The 23,675-nt window shown below is 41.4% G+C and overlaps 3 protein-coding genes across 8 annotated transcripts in view; 2 read left to right on the forward strand and 1 right to left on the reverse strand.

The window, feature by feature from the left end:
• Window positions 1-4,582, reverse strand: part of CPSF2 (cleavage and polyadenylation specific factor 2) — a 32,747-nt gene extending 28,165 nt beyond the window's left edge. Inside the window, exons 1-2 of one of the 2 annotated variants that reach the window (XM_079914679.1) lie at window positions 4,446-4,582; window positions 737-797 (exon numbers count right to left, since the gene is read on the reverse strand). The gene's annotated coding sequence lies outside the window, so the exon portion shown is untranslated. Of the gene's footprint in view, window positions 1-736; window positions 798-2,979; window positions 3,197-4,445 lie in introns of those variants that run through there. The other variant, XM_079914680.1, reaches the window with a different exon arrangement.
• A 150-nt stretch (window positions 4,583-4,732) lies between these two features.
• NDUFB1 (NADH:ubiquinone oxidoreductase subunit B1) lies at window positions 4,733-10,073 on the forward strand. Its single transcript, XM_079913418.1, has 3 exons — window positions 4,733-4,927; window positions 8,880-9,024; window positions 9,965-10,073. The coding sequence occupies exons 2-3, from the start codon at window positions 8,885-8,887 to the stop codon at window positions 9,999-10,001; spliced, it is 177 nt and encodes a 58-aa protein (XP_079769544.1). The 5' UTR covers window positions 4,733-4,927; window positions 8,880-8,884; the 3' UTR covers window positions 10,002-10,073.
• A 5,135-nt stretch (window positions 10,074-15,208) lies between these two features.
• ATXN3 (ataxin 3) overlaps window positions 15,209-23,675 on the forward strand; it is a 33,554-nt gene continuing 25,087 nt past the window's right edge. For 2 of the 5 annotated variants that reach the window (XM_079914624.1, XM_079914623.1), the window contains exons 1-3: window positions 15,209-15,459; window positions 22,380-22,544; window positions 22,772-22,816. In XM_079914624.1, the coding sequence (XP_079770750.1) occupies window positions 15,436-15,459; window positions 22,380-22,544; window positions 22,772-22,816 (234 nt within the window). In that variant the 5' untranslated portion in view covers window positions 15,209-15,435. The remainder of the gene's footprint in view (window positions 15,460-22,379; window positions 22,545-22,771; window positions 22,817-23,675) is intronic. The other 3 variants (XR_013827301.1, XR_013827302.1, XM_079914625.1) reach the window with 2 other exon arrangements.

A 23,675-nucleotide genomic window follows, 5' to 3' on the forward strand; every position in this document is an offset into this window, starting at 1 on the left:
TTTTAGCACATCTTACACGTAGTGGTTGTTTAACAAACAGTTACTGAAACAAAGAAGTTAAAATTAAAAATATATTGACTTAGGGACTTCCCTGGTGGTCCAGTGGTTAAGAATCCGCCTTCCAATGCAAGGAACGCAGGTTCGATCCCTGGTTGGGGAACTAACATCCCATATGCCACGGGGCAACTAAGCCTGCGTGCCGCTAACTAATGAGCCCACATGCCACAACTAGAGAGAAGCCTGTGTGCTCTGGAGCCCGTGCAGCGCAACTAGAGAAGCCTGCGCCCGCCCACGCACCACAACAAAGATCCTGTGTGCTGCAACTAAGACCTGACGCAGTCAAATTAATTAATTAATTAATTTAAAAAAATATATTGACTTGGTGTGTTCCTATTTGTAAGGTATGAGATATACAAAGATACTAATTCTCTATCTGATGAAAAATTAAAAATTAAAAATATGTATAAGTACAGTTTTGGATAGGACTTGAATCTCCCTGTACCACAATTATATTAATGGCCTAAGAGAAACTTTTCCTACTCAAATCTACCTTACCCCCCACTTTCCTTATTTAGAGTATGAAGTGAAAATACAAAGCTTCTTGCAGGTAGAACTGAATGAGCTCATGTTAAAACTTTTTTGCAGACAGACCCAGATTTCAATAGATGAAAAGATTTTTATTACAATTGCTTGTAATATAATAAAGCTGTATCTTTATTAGACAGTCTTTACTTACTGGTATCTCAGTCGTATATAGGATGAAACACCATGAATTCAAAGAAAGAGTTCTTTAAAATCTAAAAAATAAAGAAATAAGAGTCTCGTGAATGCGGTATAATGATTTACTTCTGTTTTTAATTACAGTATTTAACGTCTATGTCTTGCCCTAAGGTGAAAACCTGAGCAAATAGAATAACATATGCTCCTTGTTTTTTTTTTTTTTGGCCGTGTGGCGAGGCATGCAGGATCTTAGTTCCCTGACCAGGGATGGAACCAGTGCCCCCTGCAGTGGAAGCGCAGAGTCTTAACCACTGGCCCACCAGGGAAGTCCCTATATGATTCTTTGTTAAAAAAAAATAAATTTGTAGGGCTTCCGTGGTGGCGCAGTGGTTGAGAGTCCGCCTGCCAATGCAGGGGACACGGGTTCGTGCCCCGGTCCGGGAAGATCCCACATGCCGCAGAGCAGCTAGGCCTGTGAGCCATGGCCCCTGAGCCTGCGCGTCCGGAGCCTGTGCTCTGCAACGGGAAAGGCTACAACAGTGAGAGGCCCGCGTACCGCGAAAAATAAATAAATAAATAATAAATTTGTCATAATTTTAGGAAGCCTAAACTTACATAAAAAAATAGGACTAAGATAATAAAAGACAAAAATAAATAACATGAAATTGGCTCTAATCAGGGGCTGAAATATGCGGCTTAGGAAATAAGATTTTAAAAACTGACATTAGCTCATGTTATTGAGAATCAGAAAAGAGGTGGGATCATAAATTATTCGATAGGTAAGGACTGGTAGGCCGTGGGCAGAAAGAGACAAAGAGAAAAAGCTATTCAAACAGGGGAATAACATGATAAAAGGCATAAAACAAAAACTTAGAGTACCAGTGACAAAAGTAGCCTGGCACACTTTCATATAAGCAAAAAATTAAAGAAAAGTCCTAATGAATAGAAAAGGGCCAGCTAATGAAAGGCCTTAGAAACTTTGGACCCAGTTCTAATTGTTGAACAGAGAACAGGCAACAGAGAGACATTTCAAGATCACTTATCAAGTAAGATGACGTGATACAGGTAGTTCTGTATTTTAGAAAAACTAGCTGGGGTACATGATTAGATAAAGAAGACAGAGAAAGCAAGGAGATAAAAAAGGAGAGTATTTAGGTATTTAGCAGCACACTTCCTCCTTTCAACTTTGCTGGTTCTATTTTGAGACTAAATTTCTTCAGACTCAAATGTACCTTATAACTCTATGACATGACTTCTTAATTGTTATCTAAATAACCAAGGCTTGAAACACTCCTTGTTTTATTCCTTCCTTTACTTCTTGAACAGACTATTACCAACTCCTGATTATTTCCCCGAGAATGCCTTGTACATTTATCATTCCCTTTCCATTCCTACTGGAAGTACCTTAATACAGAGCCTCATTACCTTACATTTCGGTTTCTGTTTCTTTGCCTCCAGCCTTTCCTTCCTTCATCTCAACGTATACCTTACTACCAGATTAATCTTCCAAAACACCCCTGCACTTAGGATCCCTTGCTCAGAAATCTCTGAAGACCTCCTACTGCTTGAAAAAGCAGAACCTGAATGCCTTAACTGGCAATGGAGGGAGCTGGCAAGCTGCTCTGACATCACCATTGACTATCATCATTTTAAGGCCCAGCTCAAATCCCACTTCCTCACTAATCCCTCTATCATTAGTCTAGACTAGAACAGCTCTGTCCAACAAAAATATAATGCAAGCCAGATATATAATTAAAAAATTTTTTCACAACCACATTGAAGTTTCACAGGTGAAATTACTTTTATTTAACCCAATATATCCAAAATATTATCATCTCAACATGTAATAATTAAAGAAATTATTGAGTTTTTTTTGGTACTGAGCCTTCAAAATCTAGTGTGTATTTTATAATTACAGCACATCACAATTCGAACTAACCACAATTTCAAGTGTGCAATAGCGACATGTAGCTAGAGGCTACTGTAATAGCAGAGATTTCTAGAATCTAAAATCAATGTTTTGGACTGTAGAGCACTGTGCTTTGCCACTCTTAAAGTGCAAGTTGGCACCATACTATTTTGTACATGTCTTAGGCTTTATTTAATGGTATCACCAACCACTTAGTCTCCCAGACTAAAAATTCTGAAGTCACCCTCTTATCACCATTTTGGCTGCCACCAGTTGAATCCTATTTGATATTTCAGAAATGTCTGACATCCTTTACTATCCTGCCTCAAAGGAGGCATTCATTACCTTACCTGAATGATTGCAATTTCCTCTCATCTAGTTTTCCTGTTCCAAGTTGATCTTCCACACAGCTATCAGAGAGACCACCCTAAAAAACAAATTTCCTCATGCCCCTTCCTTGTGCAAAGCAGTCCTTGACTTCCGGCTAAATACCGAATAAAATCTAAACACCTTCCTTGGAAAGCAAGGTCCTTCACAACTTTACCTCAATCTCCCTGTTGCTTCACCAACCGCCCTTACACTGCATGCTCAAGCGCATTCATTGTCCCGCTCTCCCTAAGCATGCCAAAACTTCTCAAGTCTCTGCATCTCTGTACTGCAGCCAGGGATGACCTTCTCCTGAGCTTAGTACATTCCTTTCGACCCTTCCTGACCCAGCTCAAATATTTACTCCTTTATAAAGCTATTTTGGTGTCTCCAGGCAATGTTATTTATTTTTAGCTAGCACAAGTAGGCACAAAGAATATATGTTGAATGGACGTTAAACGTATGGGGGAAGAGTAAAAGTGAATCTTTTTAACTCCAATACCAAGCACAGCGCTCAAAGCAACATAAATGTGCACTGAAAGGAATGAACCTTCACCATATTATAAATTCCTTCCGGGCAGTGATTTCTGACGGATACCATTTCACCTTAATTATCTATCAGTTAATTGCTCTCTCAATAACGATCGTGCATCTTGATGACAACTGAGGGGAACCATGCAAAATCTACAGGAAAACGAAAGAGTCTGGGTTAGCACTGGAGCTCAAGTGAGAAAAGTCTCCTCCTGGTCAATTCCGGGAGAGCACGGGTTTCACAACACGGTCAAAGGGGTTCTAAAATTAAAACTTAGGGCATGGGCAATGATAACGCAGGCTCGCCTGGTCACAGGAAGCCAGCCTTGCCGGAGTTAAAATTATTCTGACCTCCTGTTTACTGAAGAGCATGTAAATAGAGTAATGATGCTGGAAGCGCTCAAAGGAGATGCTGGGGCGGGGGGGTGCGGAGGGCCGAGGCTGTTTTAACAAAGCGTAATGTCTTAAAGGTCTTTGGAGTCGATTAACTAAAAAGAACGCCTACTTTGTGCCCAGTAGTCTCGTGATCTCTCAACTCGAAATGACGGGAAGACCTCGAGCGAGGAAGCTGAGAACAAGGTAGCCACAATGCTAAGAAGCCAAAGCTGGCGTCGGATTAACTCCTCCAGCGACGAGAGACTGAAAGGCCGGAGGGAAACAGCAAAAAGGAGGAGAGGAGAGTCTGGGAGTGAATCGTAGGAACTGCCACAAAAGACCGAGAGCTTTAGACACTTGGAGAAGTCACTCTCTTTCCCTCGCTGAACACTTCTGCCAGAAACGACCAGGACAGTCGCACCCGCAACCCTGGGGGAACGTCCGCGGCGGAGACCGAGTTGGAGTCGGAGCCAGGCTCTCCCCGAGGGCCGAGACGTTCCCTCCCCCATGCAAAGGCACACTGCTTTCTTCCGCCCCCACTTGCCTCGTCAGTCCTCCCCCAACGCCGTCCACTGCCCTTCCCAACCCTTAGTCGCATCCAGGTTCAAGAGCGAGAAAAGATGAGGTTGGCTCAGCAGCGCCGGTGACGATCATGCAGCAGAAACCCCTCAATGGCAGCCGCCATTTTGAAACTGGAGGAGATCCGCGGAGGCGGGGAAACCCGGGGTGATACCATCTTCGGGGGTGGAAGGGACTAAGCTGGAGGAAGGAGGTGGCATTTACACAGAGTCTCGTCATCTGGGGCCAAAGTTTTATTTTTAAAGAATTTACAATGTGTTGAAGCTAAAAGAAATATGAGAAGAGTCAAGCAGTGAAGGAAGAAGAGGAATAATTTATCGGAGCCACCCCTTCCTTCGAGCGGGCGCGGCGAATGGTGGGTACCGAGGCCGCAGCTTCCGCCGGCGCCGGTGGCTGGGCTCACCGCCGCCCTAGGTCGTGGTCTCGTTGTTGTTCCCGAGGCTTCAGGTGGGTCCGGGATCTCGGGAGGTCGAGGCGGCGAGAGTCCTCTTTGTTCAGGCGGGGAGGGTGCACCTCTAGGAAAGCCCTCGGCGGCGGCGTGTACCTGCGGGTGGGGGTGGTCTGGGCCTCCCCGAGACTGCAGCGGCCCACCTTCCCGAGGCTTCCAGCGAAGGAGAGAGGGAAAGGCGAGGATATGGGGATTGCTTTGATGTGGGCGGCTGTGCTCACGGTTCCCGCCTGGCGCCTTTGGGAACGGGTACTCTGAGGCTGCCCTAACTGAAAAATATCTTTAGGTTCACGGCTCCTAGGCTGCAGCGGGGAAGGGACTGCTTCTTCGCGAGCATCTCCGATTGGTCCAAGTTTCAGAGTTCTGCCTTCCTCGTTATTGAGGATTGGAAGCTAACCTTGCTCTCTTCTAAGTCTCCAACCGTCTTGAGCCGACCATTCCACAAAATACACACTTTTTCAAAACTTAATTTTTAAAAAAGTAATACTTATGCTTGATTTCTCGGGCGTATACGTCATTAAGACGAGGTTCCAGACCTCAAGGAGTTCCGTTTCTCCATTGCATCCAGAACTGCTTTTTATAGGTTAAGTCGACACTTTTTGATCACTACATACAAAGTGCTGTAGGGACTAATTAGAGTAGAATTTATTTTTTTAATGTCTAGTCGTCTGTATTATTCCAGCGTGAATTCAGAGGGGCTTACAAAAATGCACACTATATACAATTTTCTTTTTAGAAGTTAAGCGGAAAAAAATTGGGTTGAAGAAAAGGTAATACAGGCATATCAAATTTTATCGTGCTTCACAGATAATGCATTTTTAACAAACTGAAGGTGTGTGGCAACCCTGCATTGTCAGATGTTGGTTAGCATTTTTTTAACAATAATGTGTTTTTTAGTTAAGGTATGTACATTGTATTTTTAGACATAATGCTATTGCACACTTTAAATAGACTCTAGTGTAAACCTAATTTTTATGTGCACTGGGAAACCAAAAAATTCTTGTGACTCGCTTTATCTCTATGTTATGTTCGCTTTATCACGGTGGTCTGGAACCAAACTCATGATATCTCCAAGTTATGTCCTTATTAGGAAAAACGAGATAAAGCCAAAAGTAAGGTTAATATAAATGTTGACCTTTATACTTACTGTAAGAGACAGTAAAGCACCAATGAGCTTGGACCAAGGATCCAGACTGCCTGGGTTTTAATACCAGTCTGCCACTTACTGCAAATGTGACCTTAGGCAAGTTGATTGTCCCTGGATTTCCTCATCTGAAAAAATTATTCCTACTGCATTGGGGACATTGTATTAGTTAATACGTGTATAGTAATGTGAGGATTACATGAATTGGTGATTGTGAAAAGCATTAAGAACCATGCCTTACAGAGAGTACTCTAAGAGTCAGCTCTTTCTAAAGGTAGGGAAAAAATTTTGGATCATTTTGGTATCAAAGGATACATCATCCATTACTCAATTCCCTAAGTCCATAAGATAAAAACTAGTTTGTTTTGTTTTGTTTCAGGAATAGCATAGCTACTCCCCAGTTCCGAAGTAAAAAGAAAATTTTTCTTGAGAGATCTTCATATAAAGAAGACACTAATAATATGTGCAGTGACGTTGAGGGCACCCCTGTGGATGTCACTCTTTATCCAAGCCTAGACCTGTCTCATTAGAGATTGTCCCAGGTGCTTGCTGCCCTTTGCCCGTCAAATGAAGCCATTTTGCTGTCTTGAGCCGGTGATCAGGAGCCTGTCTACGTTCCCCCTCCTATCCTTTCTCGAGGGAATCATTCTTGCTCACTTTTTATGTCCATCAATCTTTGTCTTCCCTGGTCATCCCTTTGTCTTTGCAGTGACATATGCAGGATAAATTATGCTGAGTGCCACTGGGTCCCAAAGTCCACTTAGTAGTAGACTGTATAGTTGTAATATGAAATGCCTGTGGGGCTAAGATTTGCCTTTTATGTCTTTGGAATGGAATCAGGCTTCCATCATGGTAGTTGAATCCTGTAGAGTTTCTGTGAGAGCCTGTATACAGCAGGAGTCTCAAGGTCTTGGCTCATCTCTTCTGCTTAGAGTAAAGCCAGACAGAATTGCCTTCTGGCCCTGTTAGAGGAGTACCAACAGTAATGGCTTATAGCCCACAGGTGGCCATGGGCTTATTTAAAAAGTCTTGGGCTGAGAGTCAGCAATTACTTTTTTTGTTGGTTAAATACAGTTATCTTACAGTCAGCTGTGCTGAGTGTTAGAATTGACACCTCTGAAGAAACTTGAGGAATCTAATAAGGACAGGTGGGAGAATAGATGACCCCCCAGACTTCTCTAGAAACCTATATTGTCTAGTATTTTGTAGTTTAGTGCTTTCCAGGTTACATCATTTGATTAAGGCATGCATTGTTATTCCCATACTTGACTGGTTCAAGTTTATAAAACAAGTGGCTAACTTGATCGGAATCACAAAAAGTACCTAAGTGTTTATCAAACAGTATTTAAGGATCTAAATGCAAATAATGCTACTTAGGGAACGTACAATGCTAAGAGAACCACCATCTTCTAGGCATAAGTTAAGATTGGTTACACTTACATTTATATGTCCAACAACTATTTGCAGCAAATCAGCTGGGGAGTTATTTCAAACATCTCATTTACTTACATCATAATTTTCTAGATCAGTGATATTCAGACTGGAATCTGCTGTGTGTAATATTACACTCTATGAAAGACAGTATGTCGTAATTGTGTGACTTAACTTCATGTCTGTTTCCTAACCCAGTGCCTTTAGATAGTAAAGCTTGAGAAATAAAGAATTAGAATGTGTGTGAGAACCAATATCCTAGAAGGAGCAGCAGGAATCCAGTCTACATAATCCTAGCAGAGTTCAGTGCTAAGCCCTTTTGTTAGCAGTAATGTATTATCTTTCTATGATGTTGTCCTGTCTTCTCAGCCATAATATAGGATTTATTTATTATAGATTCATGTGCATACATACGTATTTTTATTTCATCTTTAGATACAAATTTTTACAGAAAATTGATGATTCAACTGTGTTTTTATTGAATTACTGCAAATTCATTTTCCATATGATGACTTCTAGATCTTCTATGAAGAAGTCCTCCTCTTCTGCCATTTAGAAACTCTTCTTAACACTTAAAAAGTCTTAAGTACCATAAGTATCAATTAGGGGAAGGTTCTCTACAAGAGGCATTTGGATATGATAGAAGGAGCTAGAGCTTTGGAATGAACCTGAGTTTGAATTCCAGATCTACACATAATACCTATTTGGGTTAAACTGTATTCTTACCTGTAAAATAACGATAACAATGTTTCGTGTTATATATTGGACTATATGATGGCTCTGGTACCTAGTAGTCATTCTACAAAAGTAAGTTCCTCTGTCCCCATATGTTTCGTAGAGTCATTTAATTGATATTCAGATCTGTTGTGACATTATTCAATATGATTTTTTAAAATTTCTCATATGTTTTCATTTCCTTTCAAAAATTAGTTTTAAAAAAAGTTTTCAATAATCACAGCTTGAAAGAATTCTGCTTCTGACAAAATACTATTATATTTGGTTTAACATTGTGAGAGGTTCTAAAAATATTTTACAAATGTAAAGGTTCTAAATCAATACTAGGAGGGTGCAAATACTCAGCTTTTGCAGGTAGAATTTTTTTAATACTCTATCCATTCCTGTGTTATATCAGATCACTGGTGGAGCTAGAAATAAAAGGTAGTAAATTGACTTCAGTGCAGTATAATTTTTATACTAATCATTGTACCTATATAATCTTCATCAAGTAGATTTTAAGTAGTATACAACATTCTGATGCCAAACAAATGTAAAGAGGCTTATTATGCTTTTAACATCTATATCCTTCCTGTTTCAGATGTGATTTAAAAGATACTTCAAAGGCAGTTATATTTCTGGTCATTTTTTTTTTTTTATAGCATTCATGATGAACTTACTTCAGATTGTGCGTGACCACTGGGTACATATACTTGTCCCTGTGGGATTTGTCGTTGGATGTTACCTAGACAGAAAGAATGATGAAAAGCTAATTGCCTTCCGGAACAAGAGTCTGTTGTATAAAAGGTTAGTTTTTGTATTTTTTTATTAAACCAACAGTCAGGTTTTAGAAGTATTCTTCTTAATGTCATTTGTGCCAAAATAAACAGAAGGGGTAATTTTCCCCCCCTGAGGATTTAGTTTTAAGTGATATTATTTTGTAGTCTTGTTTGTTGCTTAATCCTTAGACAAAACTCTATGATTACTTTTGGAATGTAAATAAGTCTTTAGTTTCTGAACAGGCTATTTCACATCTTTGAAAGTCTTTTTTTTTTTTTTTTTTTTTAAGTCAGGGTACATTTTAACCTAGAAACAGTCTTAAACCAGCTTGCCAAAGCCTCCTCTATGTACTTTAACATATATGATCATACACTGTCTTACTTAGGCCATGATGTAGCTGAAAACAATGGCACTAATTGTGGCTTGGTGCTGTGTTCTCAGCAACACTGGTTGAGACCTTTAGACATGGTGGTTGGGTGATCAAATAGCACCTGGCAGCTGCCTGGTCCCACTGTGTCTCTGGAGATGGCACCAGAGTTAGAGTTAGCAAGACAGGGTGTCTGCCACTGACTGTGCAGCCAGGCAGGAGGAAGCTCAAGGGACAAGAGAACCAAGCAGCAGCCAAAGGCGTTGTGTAGAGGAGGTTCCAGCCAGGGATTTCAAGAAAGATAAAATGAGCTAGAAAGAATATAAAAAACATTAAATGAACTCACTGAGAGGATAATTGCTTTCATATAAAGATAGACTAAGAAATTACAGTTCTTTAATCTGGAAAAATGAAGAGATGGTAAAAGTTTAAAATCATGAGAGAATAGAATGAATATGTTGAATCTCATAACTTTTAAATGGGTCAGTTTAATACAATATGAAATACTGAATCCATATTCTTCTGACTTTCCCTTTTATCGTCTCATAAAAGTTTTATTTACACTTTTGCTTTTTCTTCCTTTTTTTTCTTTCCGTGCAGGGAATTAACACCCAGTGAAGAAGTCACCTGGAAATAAAGGCTGCTGCTGAATTACAGAATGTTCACAGTTTTTAAATTATAAGAGAAATAAAAACACATTCATTACTTAATTTGAAGACTTCGAAGTGTGATTCTTTTTGTGCTGAAATAATCTTTCCCATTTCAAATAACAGACACTTAGTAATTAAAAAATAATCACTGAATCATATGGCTCAATTTTTCAGAAAAATTTTTTCAAACATGTTCTTCAAAGGCACTCTAAAAGGATGATGCTAGGATTTTATTTGGCAGAAATCAATAGCTGAAAATTTTAGTGACCTTGAATTTAGCAAAGATTTCTTAAATACAATACATAAAGCATGAACCAGTTTTAAAAACCAAGACATTGTACTTTATCAAAATTAAAACTTCTTCAAAAAACACAGTTAAGGGAATGAAAATGCAGCCATAGACTAGGAGAAAATATTTGCAAAACATACACACAACAAAGAACTTATATTTAGAATATGTAAACTCATAACTTACTAATAAGACAACCCGATTTTTAAAAAGCAAAAGATTTTAACAGACACTTCACCAAAAAAGGCATATGAGAATGGCATACAAGCACGTGAAAAGATGCTCAAATCAGTAGTCACTAGAGAAAAGCAAATTAAAACCACAATGAGAAACCACTACACACCTATCAGAATGGTTAAAATTAAGGAGACTGATCTTACCAAGTGTTGGCAAGGGTGTGGAGCAACTGGAACTCACACCCTGCTGGCAGGAATGGAAAATGTAGCTGCCAGAAGTTGCACCACTTTGGAAATCAGTTTAGCAGTTTCAAGTTAAACATGCACCTACCATACGACCCCGCCATTCCATTCTGAGGTATTTACCTCAAAGAAATGCATATATGCCAAAAGAAAGCATATGTCCACACAAAGACATCTACATGAAAGTTCATAGCAGCTCTACTTGTAATAGCCAAAAATTAGAGACAACCCAAATGTCCATCAACACGGATAGATAAATTGTATTAAATCCATATAATGGAATATTACTACTCGGCAATTAAAAGAAATGATCTATTGATACAACATAGATGAATTCCAAATTAATTATCCTGAATGAAAGAAGCCAGACAAAAAGCACACACTATGTGATTCCACTTATATAAAATGCTAGAAACTGCAAACCATAGTAACAAAGCAGACCAGTGGTTGCCAGGGAGTGGTCCAGGAAGGGGCTGGAGGAATCATTTTCTTGATTATGGTGATGGTTTCTTGGGTATGTACATATGTCATCTGTTACATTCAACTACCTCTTCTTGGAAAGCAAATTCTGTTTCAGGTAAGCTTGAATTTAGGAGAAGTGAAATTACAATGAAATGATACTCCCTTATCACTGATTCTTTTCAGAACTCAGGACATTTAAAGATGACACACACAAATTTTAAAATCTCAGTTGTTTGAAATTCTGTTCAACTATTTGGGGTAACAAAATTTAGGCCAGTTTAAAAGAGACAATGTTCAAGAAGATAGATATAACTTTGTGCCATCTTGCTTGTTAACATAAAATTTCAATGAGGTAGATTTAGAGATAAGTTGAACTGTCCAAGGTGAAATAGAAGTCTCCTGGAAGTGCATCTGTTTCATGTCCTCTGTCTCCAGGAACTCCTTGATTGGCTCAGTAATCACTGTCTCCTACTGAACTATTGTAATACTTGTCTGTGCCCCCAAAATTTGTACATTTATTCACTTCTATGCACCAACCCTTGTTATAAAGAGTAAGACTCCTTTGACACTCAAAAACTGATAGTCCACTGGCATATGAAGTAGTCAGTCCGGTGTGTTGTAATGAGGGTTTTAATGTAGGCAGGTGCAAGGTATAGTGGTGGCACAAACGGCTTTTCTTCAGAGGACTTTCCGGAAGTCAAGGGAAGCTGTTGTGACTGGAGCAGAGGGAATTCCAGGAGATAAAGCCAGACAGGTCCAGAGCACAAAGAACCTTTTAATCCAGCAATAGGAAGCCACTGAAAGATTTCAAATAGAGTAATATCGTCTAATTATTTAAGGATCCCCCCCAATATAAGCTCTGTGAAAGTTGGACCGTTTGTCTCTCTCATGGTTATAGTCCCAGTGCCTGATACGTAGTAACATTCCATTTGTAAAGATAAACTGGTGAGGTTTGCATTTTTGAAAGATCACTGACAGCACTATGAATTAAACATACTGAAGCTGGAATCAGAAGACCAATTCAGAGATCCTGGACCTGGAATACACAAGAGACCAAGAAGGCTAAGCAGTAGCAAAGCAAACAGAGAGGAAAGAGCCATGAACATGCACATTTGAGGACTGACTGGAACAAAATGTGAAGTGGAAGAATGGGGGGAAAAGAATCAAGAATGATTCTCAGATGCTAGCTTCACTAATTCATTTGAAAGGCATTGACTACAAGATATACAAAGTCAAATAAGACATGGACCCTGCCATCAAGACATTTATAGGGTATTGGCAAAGATGTATGGTCAAACCAACTGTTATGATACTATGTAAAAGGTACCAAGTAAGACACAGGCACATACAGGAGCTCAGAGGAGGGACAGGAACTTTTAAGTTAGTTGAAGAGCCGGGGATGCTTCCTGGAGAGTGTGGTCATTGAGTTGTTTTTGGTTTTTTTTTGTTTTTTGTTTTGCGGTACGCGGGCCTCTCACCGCTGCGGCCTCTCCCGCTGCGGAGCACAGGCTCAGAACGCGCAGGCCCAGCGGCCATGGCTCTCGGGCCCAGCTGCTCCACGGCATGTGAGATCTTCCCGGACCGGGGCAAGAACCCGCGTCTCCCGCATCGGCAGGCAGACTCTCAACCACTGCACCACCAGGGAAACCCGGTCATTGAGTTTTGATGAACAATACGAGTTAACTTATGAAGTTCAAGTTTGGGATGTGCCGAATATCAAGTGGAGTTATCAGAATAGGAAATGCAACAAATCTAATACCCAACTCACACATGGCTTCAGGGGTAAAGCCACACCCAGAATTTGCATTCTGACTTCCAGGCACTGATCTTTTCATTTTATGATGCTTGCTATTAATCACATACTCAATAGGTCGGAAGGCCTAACGAAACGATTAGTAGTAATTCAACATTACTAAATATTGCCAAGCACTGTTCTACATGCTAAATGAACAAAACTATACGGTCCTTTGGGGTCATTTACATCCTAATAAGCAATTAGTCACTGTAGAGAGTTGGATCATTACCCTCCAAAATTCAAGTCCACCCAGAACCAAAGACCTTATTTGGAAACAGTCTTTGCTTATGTATTTAGTTAAGTATCTCAACATGAAATTACTCTGGATTAGGATGGAACCTAAATCCAATGACTGGTGTTTTATAAGGGGAGAGGACACAAACAGACACAGAAGGAAGAAGGTCATGTACAGAAAGAGGCAGAAATTGGAGTTAGGGTGCCACAAGCTAAGAACACCAGGAGCCACCAGAAGCTGAAAGAAGCAAGAAAGGATTCTCCACTAGAGGCTTTGGAAAGAGCATGGCCCTGCTGACACCTTGGTTTCAGACTTCTGGCTGCAAGAAGAATAAGAAAATAAATTTTATTGTTTTAAGTCACCAAGTTTGTGGTAATTTGCTACAGCAGCCTCAGGAAATGAATAAAATCACATATTTTTTCTGAATTAGTAATACATTAATTAGCTCAAAAAAAAAAGACTAGGGACTCCCCTGGTGGCGCAGTGGTTGAGAATCCACCTCCCAATGCAGGGGACACAGGTTCGAGCCCTGGTCCGGGAAGATCCCACATGCTGCGGAGCAACTAAGCCCATGCACCACAACTACTGAGCCCGCACTCTAGAGCCTGTGAGCCACAACTACTGAGTCCACGTGCCACAACTACTGTAGCCCGCATGCCTACCTGTGCTCCGCAACAAAGAGAAGCCACCACAATGAGAAGCCCGGAAGCCCGCACACAGCAACAAAGAGTAGCCCCCGCTCGCCGCAATGAGAGAAAGCCCGCGCACAGCAACGAAGACCCAACGCAGCCAAATAAATAAATAAATAAATTTATTTTAAAAAAAAAGGACCAAAATTGTATACAGTGAGAAGTCTCCCTCCCACTCTTTCCCCATTTGCCTTAGTTCCCTTACCACTCAAACATGTAACCTCTGGGTTTTCTGTATATTCTTCCAGAGATTTGTAATGCATATGCATGAAAAAAGAAATACATGTTTCTCTATACAGACACATTTTCTTTAAAAAAAAAAATCAGAAAAACTGGTTTGCATATTTTTTGCTTCATGAGACCATGGTTTCTTTCCCCAGTTAGGCCACAATTTCTTAAGAACACAAACTATTTCCAATACAGGACTGTATTTCCAATACAGGACTGTATATGCAGAGACATTGGATAAATGGTTACTGAATCCTCCCCTTGAGAACCTGGTCCTCGCTGGCAGTCTCCTTTCCTTCCCTCCCACTGCCCCTTCTGTCCCTCTGGACCTGCACTCACCAAGGTCACCAGTGGTCTCCATAGCAACACAGTTCAGTTGGCTCTTGTAAGTCCTTATGTTGCTGGACCTCTGGGCAGCAACTGACACTGACTGCTCCTTGAAACATTTCCTTCCTGGGGCTTCCATACGTTACACCTTCCTGCTTTTCCTCCCTTCTCCTAGGCTATGCCTTCTCTACCCTCAGGGCTCTGTGAGATCCTCTTCTCAGTCTCTTCCTTTTCTCCAAGATGATTATATCCACTCCTGTGGTTTCAGTTCCCTTTTTTATGCCAACAGCTCTCTGTTCTACAGCCAAACTATCTGTCTACCTATCTAGTTGTGCTGTTCTTAATCTCTTCATGCCTCAGCTTCCTCATGTATAAAATAAGGATAATAACGCCTACATCAAAGTTTGCTGTATTAAATTCGTTAATACATGCAAAGCACTTACAAGAGTGCCCACCGACAGTAAGCCCTACGTAAATATTAACTCTTATTTTTACACAAGTGCTCAGTATTCAGGGATGTAATGAGAATTTCTGCGCAGGAGGAGGAGAAAGATATTAAATAATTGTATGCAAATGCGATAAAAAGAAGGTACAAGGTAAAATAGAAAACAAAAAGAACATAGAATTCAGGTGGTCCTTATCCAATCCCCCTGAAGCCTAAGAATCCACCGCAATGAGTGGGAAGCGGAGATGATCCTCCACACGGCAGGGGACGCTGCATCATCCTCCAGCCGGGGGCACAACAGGAGATGGGAGGACGCGCTACAAAGGTCACGTGCTCCGGAGTTTACCGCCCCGGCGTTCACGCCTCTTCGATCCACGTGACTCGCATCCTCGGGGGTGATTGGTCTACACGAGACACGTGGGCGGGGGTGGCACGAGGCAGGGCGGGGCATGCTGGGTGGAGGGGTCGGGCTGGGGGCGGAGCTGGAGGGGGTTGGTTCGGCGCGGGGGCCGTTGGCTCCAGACAAATAAACATGGAGTCCATCTTCCATGAAAAAGTGAGTGTCCGCGTTCGGTGGGGAGCTGTCTGCAGCGCGGTGGCGGGCGTGGGGCGCGGCATCGCTGCCTCCCGGGGAGCTGGGTGGGGCCCGAGATGCCCCCATCCCGATCTCGCCGGGCGGGAGGAGCTTCACCTGGAGGGGAGTTTCACCGATGCCCCCATTGCACCCTAAGGCCCGTGCCCGAGGAGCCGGAGGAGACCCGGGCCTGAGATGTCTGGGAAGCCCGCAGGGAATAAGGGCAGGGCCGGCGGCACGAGAGAGGAGGTGACTTCCGCGCTTTCTCTTCACTTTCCGTGGGAGTCCTCTAGTTCCTCTCCCCCACTCTCCCTAGGTTCTAGCTAGTCACCTCTTGGACACGTCCCTCTACCCTTCCCAACTCCACCCCGCTCTCCCAGTCCTACCCGTTGGAAGAATTAACTTTTCCTTCTCTGGGCTCCTCAATTCTAAATTGGAATTTCTCATATACTCAGATCCTTCTGCACTGGGTCCGTGAGCATCCCGGGGGCAGGGACCTTGGCTCGTCCCACGGAGGGCGTGACCCTTAGGGAAGTGAAGTAGGAAACCCAGTGCGCCCCTGAACTGGGAAGTCGTCACAAGAGTTTTTGTTATGAGATGTTTGGGTTTCGTTTCTTTTGGTAATGGCATCTTTCCGGATCAGGAGGCCAGCTTTCTTATTAGGTATTAAGAGTGGGCAGGAATAATTTTGTTTTTGTCTGCCTAGCCTGTTTTGCTTTGAATCTTCCATGACCATGCGCTTGAAGATAATGTTTGTGGCATGTGGAGAAACTCGTCTTTTCTCGCAGTTATCAAATCATTTGGGTGTGAGTGAAACCTTCCTCAGGACAACTTTGTCACATATCTTGTTTCATAATAGTTTCGTGTTTAGAAAGGGTTGCTGGTGAGGCTGTTACTTAGTAGGAGCGAAGGGGTTTTGTTTTGTTAAATACTTGTCCATTTAAAAATACACACACAGCAATCAGATAAAGCAATCGAAGACAAAGGAAGTGCAGTATAAATCTAACCAAATTGTTATGGAATGCTTTTCTTTATAGAAAACATTTCAGAAAGTTTGGTACTAGAATAGACCAGTTTTTATGTGTGGGTGAGGAAGGTCTCAGTGGTACGGTTATCACCAATCTTTTGACTTGACTGACATGTTATATGAATCCTGGACAAGAGAAATTTAGCTGCTTGGCTAAGGAGACTGGATGAAGAGAACCTCGAGTGGGCATATTTTTATGACTGATTTTCAAAAGCTTTGCTGTAGGACCAGATGGTTCAACACTGAAGATTTTAAATTTGTGCACATCACTTCCTGAGAATTATACAATATATATTTTTTAACAATAATGATTGGTACCTAGTTTGGATAGAGTTCAGCGAAGGTAGCTGCTTAACCATGGGATCAAAAGAAGCTGGACGCTAGCCTAATGAAAATCTACTTACCTGAAAGCAGTCACTCTGAATTATCAGCATGAATGTAGACTTAAACCTACTTCAAGAACACACTTACCCTTATCAACTTATAGGTACTTAGCAAATGAAGACTTAAAGTTCTTCAGGCATATTTCAATAGTATGGAAAGCACCTGTAACCATAGGGCCCATTGTCCATCTCATACACTGTCCATTCTGGGAATGTTTGAGCTCAACATGACATTTTCCAGAGCACTCCCTTCCCCTCCTCCACATACATTTAACTCTAGGTCCTGGGTTTGGAGAGCCGGAGAACCAACTTTGGCCCTAGGGAAGCTGTGCATGTAGGGTTATCTGACTACAAAGGACTTTGCAACCACTTCCTCTTGGAATTTTGGTTTCTCCATTTTCAGAATTGTCTCTTGGAGTGCCCTTTGTTAAATTAAAATGTAAACTCAACAGTTGTTTATTGATATATCCCCAGTGCCTGGCACATAGCAGGTGCTCAATAAATATTTGAATGAATCAAGAGTGTTCCTTGAGCACCTAAGATGTATATGGTGCTATTTATCTAAAGTAAACAAGTTTTTCTGTAAATATTTTATTTTTTAAAATAGGATTTTTTGGGGCTACATTGAGTCTTCATTGCTGTGCGGGCTTTCTCTAGTTTCAGTGAGTGGGGGCCACTCTTCGTTGCGGTGTGTCGGCTTCTCATTGCAGTGGCTTCTCTTGTTGCGGAGCACGGGCTCTAGGCTCACAGGCTTCAGTAGTTGCGGCGTGCGGGCTTGGTAGTTGTGGCTCGCAGGCTCTAGAGCGCAGGCTCAGTAGTTGTGGTGCATGGGCTTAGTTGCTCCGTGGCATGTGGGATTGTCCCAGACCAGGGATCAAACCCATGTCCCCTGCGTTGGCAGGCAGATTCTTAACCACTGCGCCACCAGGGAAGTCCTTCTCTAAATATTTTAGACTTTGCAGGTTTTTTACGTTCTCACATATTCGTGTGTGTGTGTGTGTGTGTGTGTGTGTGTGTGTGTGTGTGTGTGTGTTTTCCCAACCATATAAAAATGTAAAAACCATTCTTAGCTCCTGGGGCAGATTGAATTTGGCCCAAGGGCTAGAGTTTGCCAATCCCTAACTTAAACCCTAGTGCTATATGGCCACCAACTGCTGGAGTTTTTTGTTGTTTGGGTTTTTTTTTTTTAGTTCTGGTGCCTGATTTCTGTCGTTTTTGTTATCCCTTCTGTTGCTGACAGCTCTTGGTGAGGTTAGTGTGCCATCTGAATTGGTACTTTTATGTGTTTACAGCTGTGAATGATAGCCAAACTTGTTGGGATTATATTTAAAATTAGTGAAAATACTGGAAAGATGCTGAGATTTGACTTTATGACATTCGTTATGTTTTTTTTTGTGATTGGTGGTTCTTAACCATCTTCAGGATATTTGAAGTTTAAGAATCACCAAGTTCCAAATAAGTGGCTTAAGGAAGTGGTAATAGTACAGACTTGAAACCTCTGCCCGGGTTTGAATCTCAGCTCTGCCGTTTACTACCTGTATGATCCTGGGCAAGTTACTTGTTATCTCTGTTCTCCAGTTTCCTCCGCTGTATTTGAGGGTTTTGAAGTGTCTGTCTCAGCGTTATGAATGCTTAGAATGCTACTTGGCACATAGTGCTGGACAAGTGCTGGCCACTGTTGTTATTCAGATGCTTGTGCTTGCCAAACTTCATAATAAAGGGTGGGACCTTATTCTTACTAAGACGAGATGAACAAGTGCTGCTAGGTTGATTGTGTGGCCCCAGTCAGGCCATTTCTGAGCACACCTTTGGGTTTATGCCCAGTTTCAGTTGGAGGCAGTAGTGTCTCTGGGAATTTGAACTAGTTTCAGGGAGGTCCTGAAGACTCTGGGGACAGTGAGGGAATGATTTGGTTGAAGTTACCCTTGGTGGTTTTGTAAGATATCTTGGTAAAACTGAAGATGCATTTTGTTCATCCTTGGATCCCAACACAATAAAGTCTGGGCTTGAAATCATGGAATTTCAATACCACTGAACTTTGACTACAGCAAAGTGAACTTCTGTCCAACTTTGGTTAAAGTTTGATGAGAAAGAAGTGGTTGGGGGACTTCCCTGGTTGCATGGTGAAGAATTCACCTGCCAATACAAGGGACGCTGGTTTGAGCCCTGGTCCTGGAAGATCCCACATGCCGCGGAGCAACTAAGCCCGTGAGCCACAACTACTGAGCCTGCACTCTAGAAGTCCGCAAGCCACAACTGTGGAGCCCACACGCCACAACTACTGAAGCCTGTGCACCTAGAACCCATGCTCTGCAACAAAGACAAGCCACCACAATGAGAAGCCCACGCACCGCAACGAAGAGTAGCCCCCACTCACTGCAACTAGAGAAAGCCCGCACACAGTAACGAAGACCCAGTGCAGCCAAAAATAAATAAATAAATTACTAAATTAAAAAAAAAAGAAAAGAAATGGTTGCGGGGACTTCCCTTGTGGGCCAGTGGTTAAGACTCCATGCTCCCAATGCAGGGGGCCGAGGTTTGATCCCTGGTCAGGGAACTAGATCCCGCAACTAAGAGCCTGCATGCCACAACCAAAAGATCCCACGTGTTGCAACTAAAGATTCCACATGCCTCAACTAAAAAGATTCTGCATGCCGCAACTAAAGAGCCCGCACGCCGCAGCAAAGATCCTGAGTACCGCAACTAAGACCCGGCATAGCTGAATGAATGAATGAATGAATGAAGTGGTTGGGGATAGTTTAGGGGGTGGGATGGGCAGGCAGGGAAATGCATAATCTTAGATGGGACCATTTTACAATTTTTTTGGTCCATGTAGAATTTGACTCATCTTGTGACTTTAAAAAATAATTTTATTTAAATTTGACTGTACAATTTGTTCTTTCCTTCTATTAAATCATCTTAGAAGTACAGAACTTGATATAATTTCCTAAAGCAATACAGTATTACTTCAATTAGGTTTAATTTCAAGTGCTTATTTTTTGTATTTTAAAGCTAATTTTTTATAGAGAGAATTTTAAAATCAAATATTTGGATTCACTGTTTCTATGTATGTTATTACATATGGTGACCATAGTCTGAGAGCCCCAAACTGAAGCATGTAGCCTGACAGCAAACAGAAAATTCCAAGATAATCCAGTGTCTGGTCACTGTATTAGGTAGCTCTTAATGTGAAGTACCTGTATCTTAGTAGAGACTTTTTTATCGTTGTTTGAATTTTTTATTAAGGATAACACGTGTAGGTGCACACAGATCATAAGAGTATAGCTTAATGAAGTGAACACAAGTGTGTAAATAATACTTAGATCAATTAACAGAACATTTACCTGCATCTTATAAGCCCCCTTACATCGTTCGTCTTCCAGGATACTAACTCTCCCTCCACCCCTGCAAGGGTAACCACTACCCTGATTTCTAACGTCATCGATTAGTTAGTTTTGTCTGTTTTTGAAGTTTTGTAAATGGAATCATATAGAGTGTACTCTTTTGAGTCTGTCTTCTTTTGTTTAACATTGATTGAGTCATCCATATTGTTGCAGGTAGTTGTAGTTAACTCACTGTCATTGTTACATAGTAGTCCTTTGTGAATGTAACACAATTTAGCCATTCTACTGTGATGAGCATTTGGGTAATTTCCAGTTTGGGGGCCAATACAAATAGTGCTTCTATGAACGTTCTTATACATGTCTTTTGATGAACACAGGTTTACATTTCTGTTGCTTATGTTATGTACCTAGCGGTGGGATTGCTAGATCATAGGGTAGGTAAATGTTAAGCTGTAGTAGATATTTCAAGTAGTTTTCCAAAGTGGTTAAACTAATTTACACTTCCATCAGTAGTATATAATAGTTTTGATGTCTCTAATCGTCTCCAACATTTTAGCCATTCTGGAGTGTGTAGTAGTAACACACTGGTAGTTTTAATATAGGTTTCTCTGGTGGTTAATGAAGTTGAGCCCCCCTCTGTGTTTTTTATCCATTTGGCTATCCTCTTGTGAGTTCTTGTTTGTCTTGCCCACTTTTCAATAGAATATAAGTAGACATCTGTGTATCCCTCCAATTCACATTATATTGTTCAGTGAGACTGGCTTTCTGGCAGGAGGAATACAGTAGAAGAAAAAAGAAGTGGAGACAAGTACTCTCTCACCATCGTAGTTATGACTTGAGGGATGGATAGTGTCTTCTTTACTGCAGGTTACTTATTCTGTACCAAAATACGAAGATAAACTTGTCTCAGCCCCCTTTCTCACACTCAGACTGTCTCAGTGCTGCATTCCTATTCCATTATATACATATATCCTGTATCTTCTTCAGCAGCGGAATTTTGTTCCTAGAAAATTAACTCAGGAAAAAGATGTATCTTGCAAGGTGTTGGTCTTTGGGGTCTGACCTATTGTGTGACATAGCTCGAAACAAACTGCAGGATGTCAGACAGGTTGGGTTAATGAACAGACTTTACTGGGGAAATGGAGAACTTAGAGGGCCAGCGTTATTAGCAGGAGAAGAAGGTGTTCTCCCATCTGCCATCATACTATAGAAAGACCAACCCGGGGCTGGGTTCACTGGGAGGGATCTCATCCACCCATTAGTCTCCCTTCTTATAGGGAAACAGGAAAGCAGCAGTGTTGAGGGGAGAGGGGTGATACACAGGCTGCTTAGTTGGAGGAAGCCTGGATTTAGGTTTGGGGTGCCAGTTGTGTGAGAAAGCCATCTGCCCAGCCCGCGAAGGGCCTGTGGGAAGTTGTTTTCTCCCCACACCCATAACAGGAAGCCAGTGATCCCAGTTCCCAATTGGAGAACTGAGCTTGGATGCAGCCCCCTTGCTGTTTGTCCAGAAGTGAACTCCAGGGGTGGTTTTTGGACAGTTTTGCTCATGCACCAAAACTGTGTACATTATCTGCAGAGTTCTTGAAGAGAACCTTGGCTCTGTAGCTATAAGTTTTCATAAACATCGAACAGAATTTTTCTTACTATATCAATTTTTGAGATTCTTCATCTGTTCATGGATTTGAAATTCCATGAACGAACATTTAGATGGATTAGAGATTATCTTGTTAAAAGAAAAAATGTTCTAGGGATTAAAATTCCTTTTCAGCATTAGTAATTTACCATGGAATCTCCAAAAACGTATTTATTTTGGCCACTGAAAACAAAGGAGGCTAAATGTTTATTATAATAGAGTAGTTTTTAATAAAAATTGGATTTGGTGTATTTGACAGATGATGTTTGTTTAGTATAAATCATTCTTAAATTTTTGATCATATAGCTAAATAATTGTAGTTTCATTAATGGTAGAATTATAAAATAAATGTTAACAAATGAAAATGCATGTACCCGTGTTAATCATGCTTGTCTAAAGCTAAAAATGTTTGGTTTGGCTGTGTTAAATTAATGATTAAATTTCTGTTTCAGGGAAGATACTGTACAAATCTGTTTTACAAATCCCATTTGAATTTTTTCTTTTGGAAATATTAGCAAGAAGGTTCACTTTGTGCTCAGCATTGCTTGAATAACCTGTTACAAGGAGAATACTTCAGCCCTGTGGAATTATCTTCAATTGCACACCAGCTAGATGAGGAAGAGAGGATGAGAATGGCAGAAGGAGGAGTTACTAGTGAAGACTATCGCACATTTTTGCAGGTACTGATTTTAAACTCACTAAATCACACTTCTTAAAGAAATGTGGGTGCTGTTTAGAAAAGGATGAACCGCTCTTCCTATGGGGATCTGACTTGTTAATTATAAATCAGCTCTCGTCTTTGTAGATGGGAATGCACAAGATGTTACTTTAAATATGCACACTAATGACACTATCCTTCTCTTCCCACCCTCAACCCCTGTCCCAACTACCTATCCAAATTAAACAGCAGCCTTCTGGAAATATGGATGACAGTGGCTTTTTCTCTATTCAAGTAAGTAGTCACAGGCATCTACTAAGTGTTGTTTATGTCCCAGGCACTGTTTAAGCTCAGGGTATGCTTTTCACAGTCTTTCATAGTCACTGTAATGATGTAACCTTCAGAAGTTCCTCCAGTAGATTATGTCTAAGATTCTATACCAGAGTACTAGATTTTTATGCAGATAAACATGACAATTAGGATGACAGGATCTTCATCTCAGAGGAGGGCTTCCTCAAAGGAGGTTGTTAATTTGCATCCGGATGCTAATAACCGTAATTCCAGTAAGTCGCAGGATTTCAAACTTACCATCTCCTGTGTAAATTTGAGAAAATACAACACTTTCCTACCTTCCATTTAAATCAGCCCACTAGGATTGGATTCCTTCATTATGGTCTGTGTCTTTTGCCTTTTTCCTTTTTAAATCTTATCACTCCCCTTGAATTCTGTGGGTGAATATATGTGTACTTGTGAGATTGATTCTTTCATCCGTGGATCTTTCATTCCATTTCTAACACCTGTGAGGCGTATCCAGCGTTCTTTAGAACTTCTCTTGGGGGAACGTTTTCTGCAGATATCTCTGCTTGTGTTCTGCTGTACTGTCCTCCTGGACTCCTCAGTCACCAGCGTTTCCAACCAGTGCTTTATTGTGGACCGTTCCAGGTGACAGCTACTGCACGGCTTGGAGCAGAGGCCTGAGCAGGGCCAGTGCTTGCCATTTCCTGTTTGTGCAACGCTGCTCTTTTTTTTTTTTGGTTGTACCACGTGGCCGTGACATGCGGAATCTTATTATACTTCCCCAACCAGGGATGGAACCTGCATCCCCTGCAGTGGAAGTGTGGATTCTTAACCACTGGACCACCAGGGAAGTCCC

The sequence above is a fragment of the Stenella coeruleoalba genome (assembly GCF_951394435.1).
Source record: "Stenella coeruleoalba genome assembly, chromosome: 2".
NCBI lineage: Eukaryota > Metazoa > Chordata > Mammalia > Artiodactyla > Delphinidae > Stenella > Stenella coeruleoalba.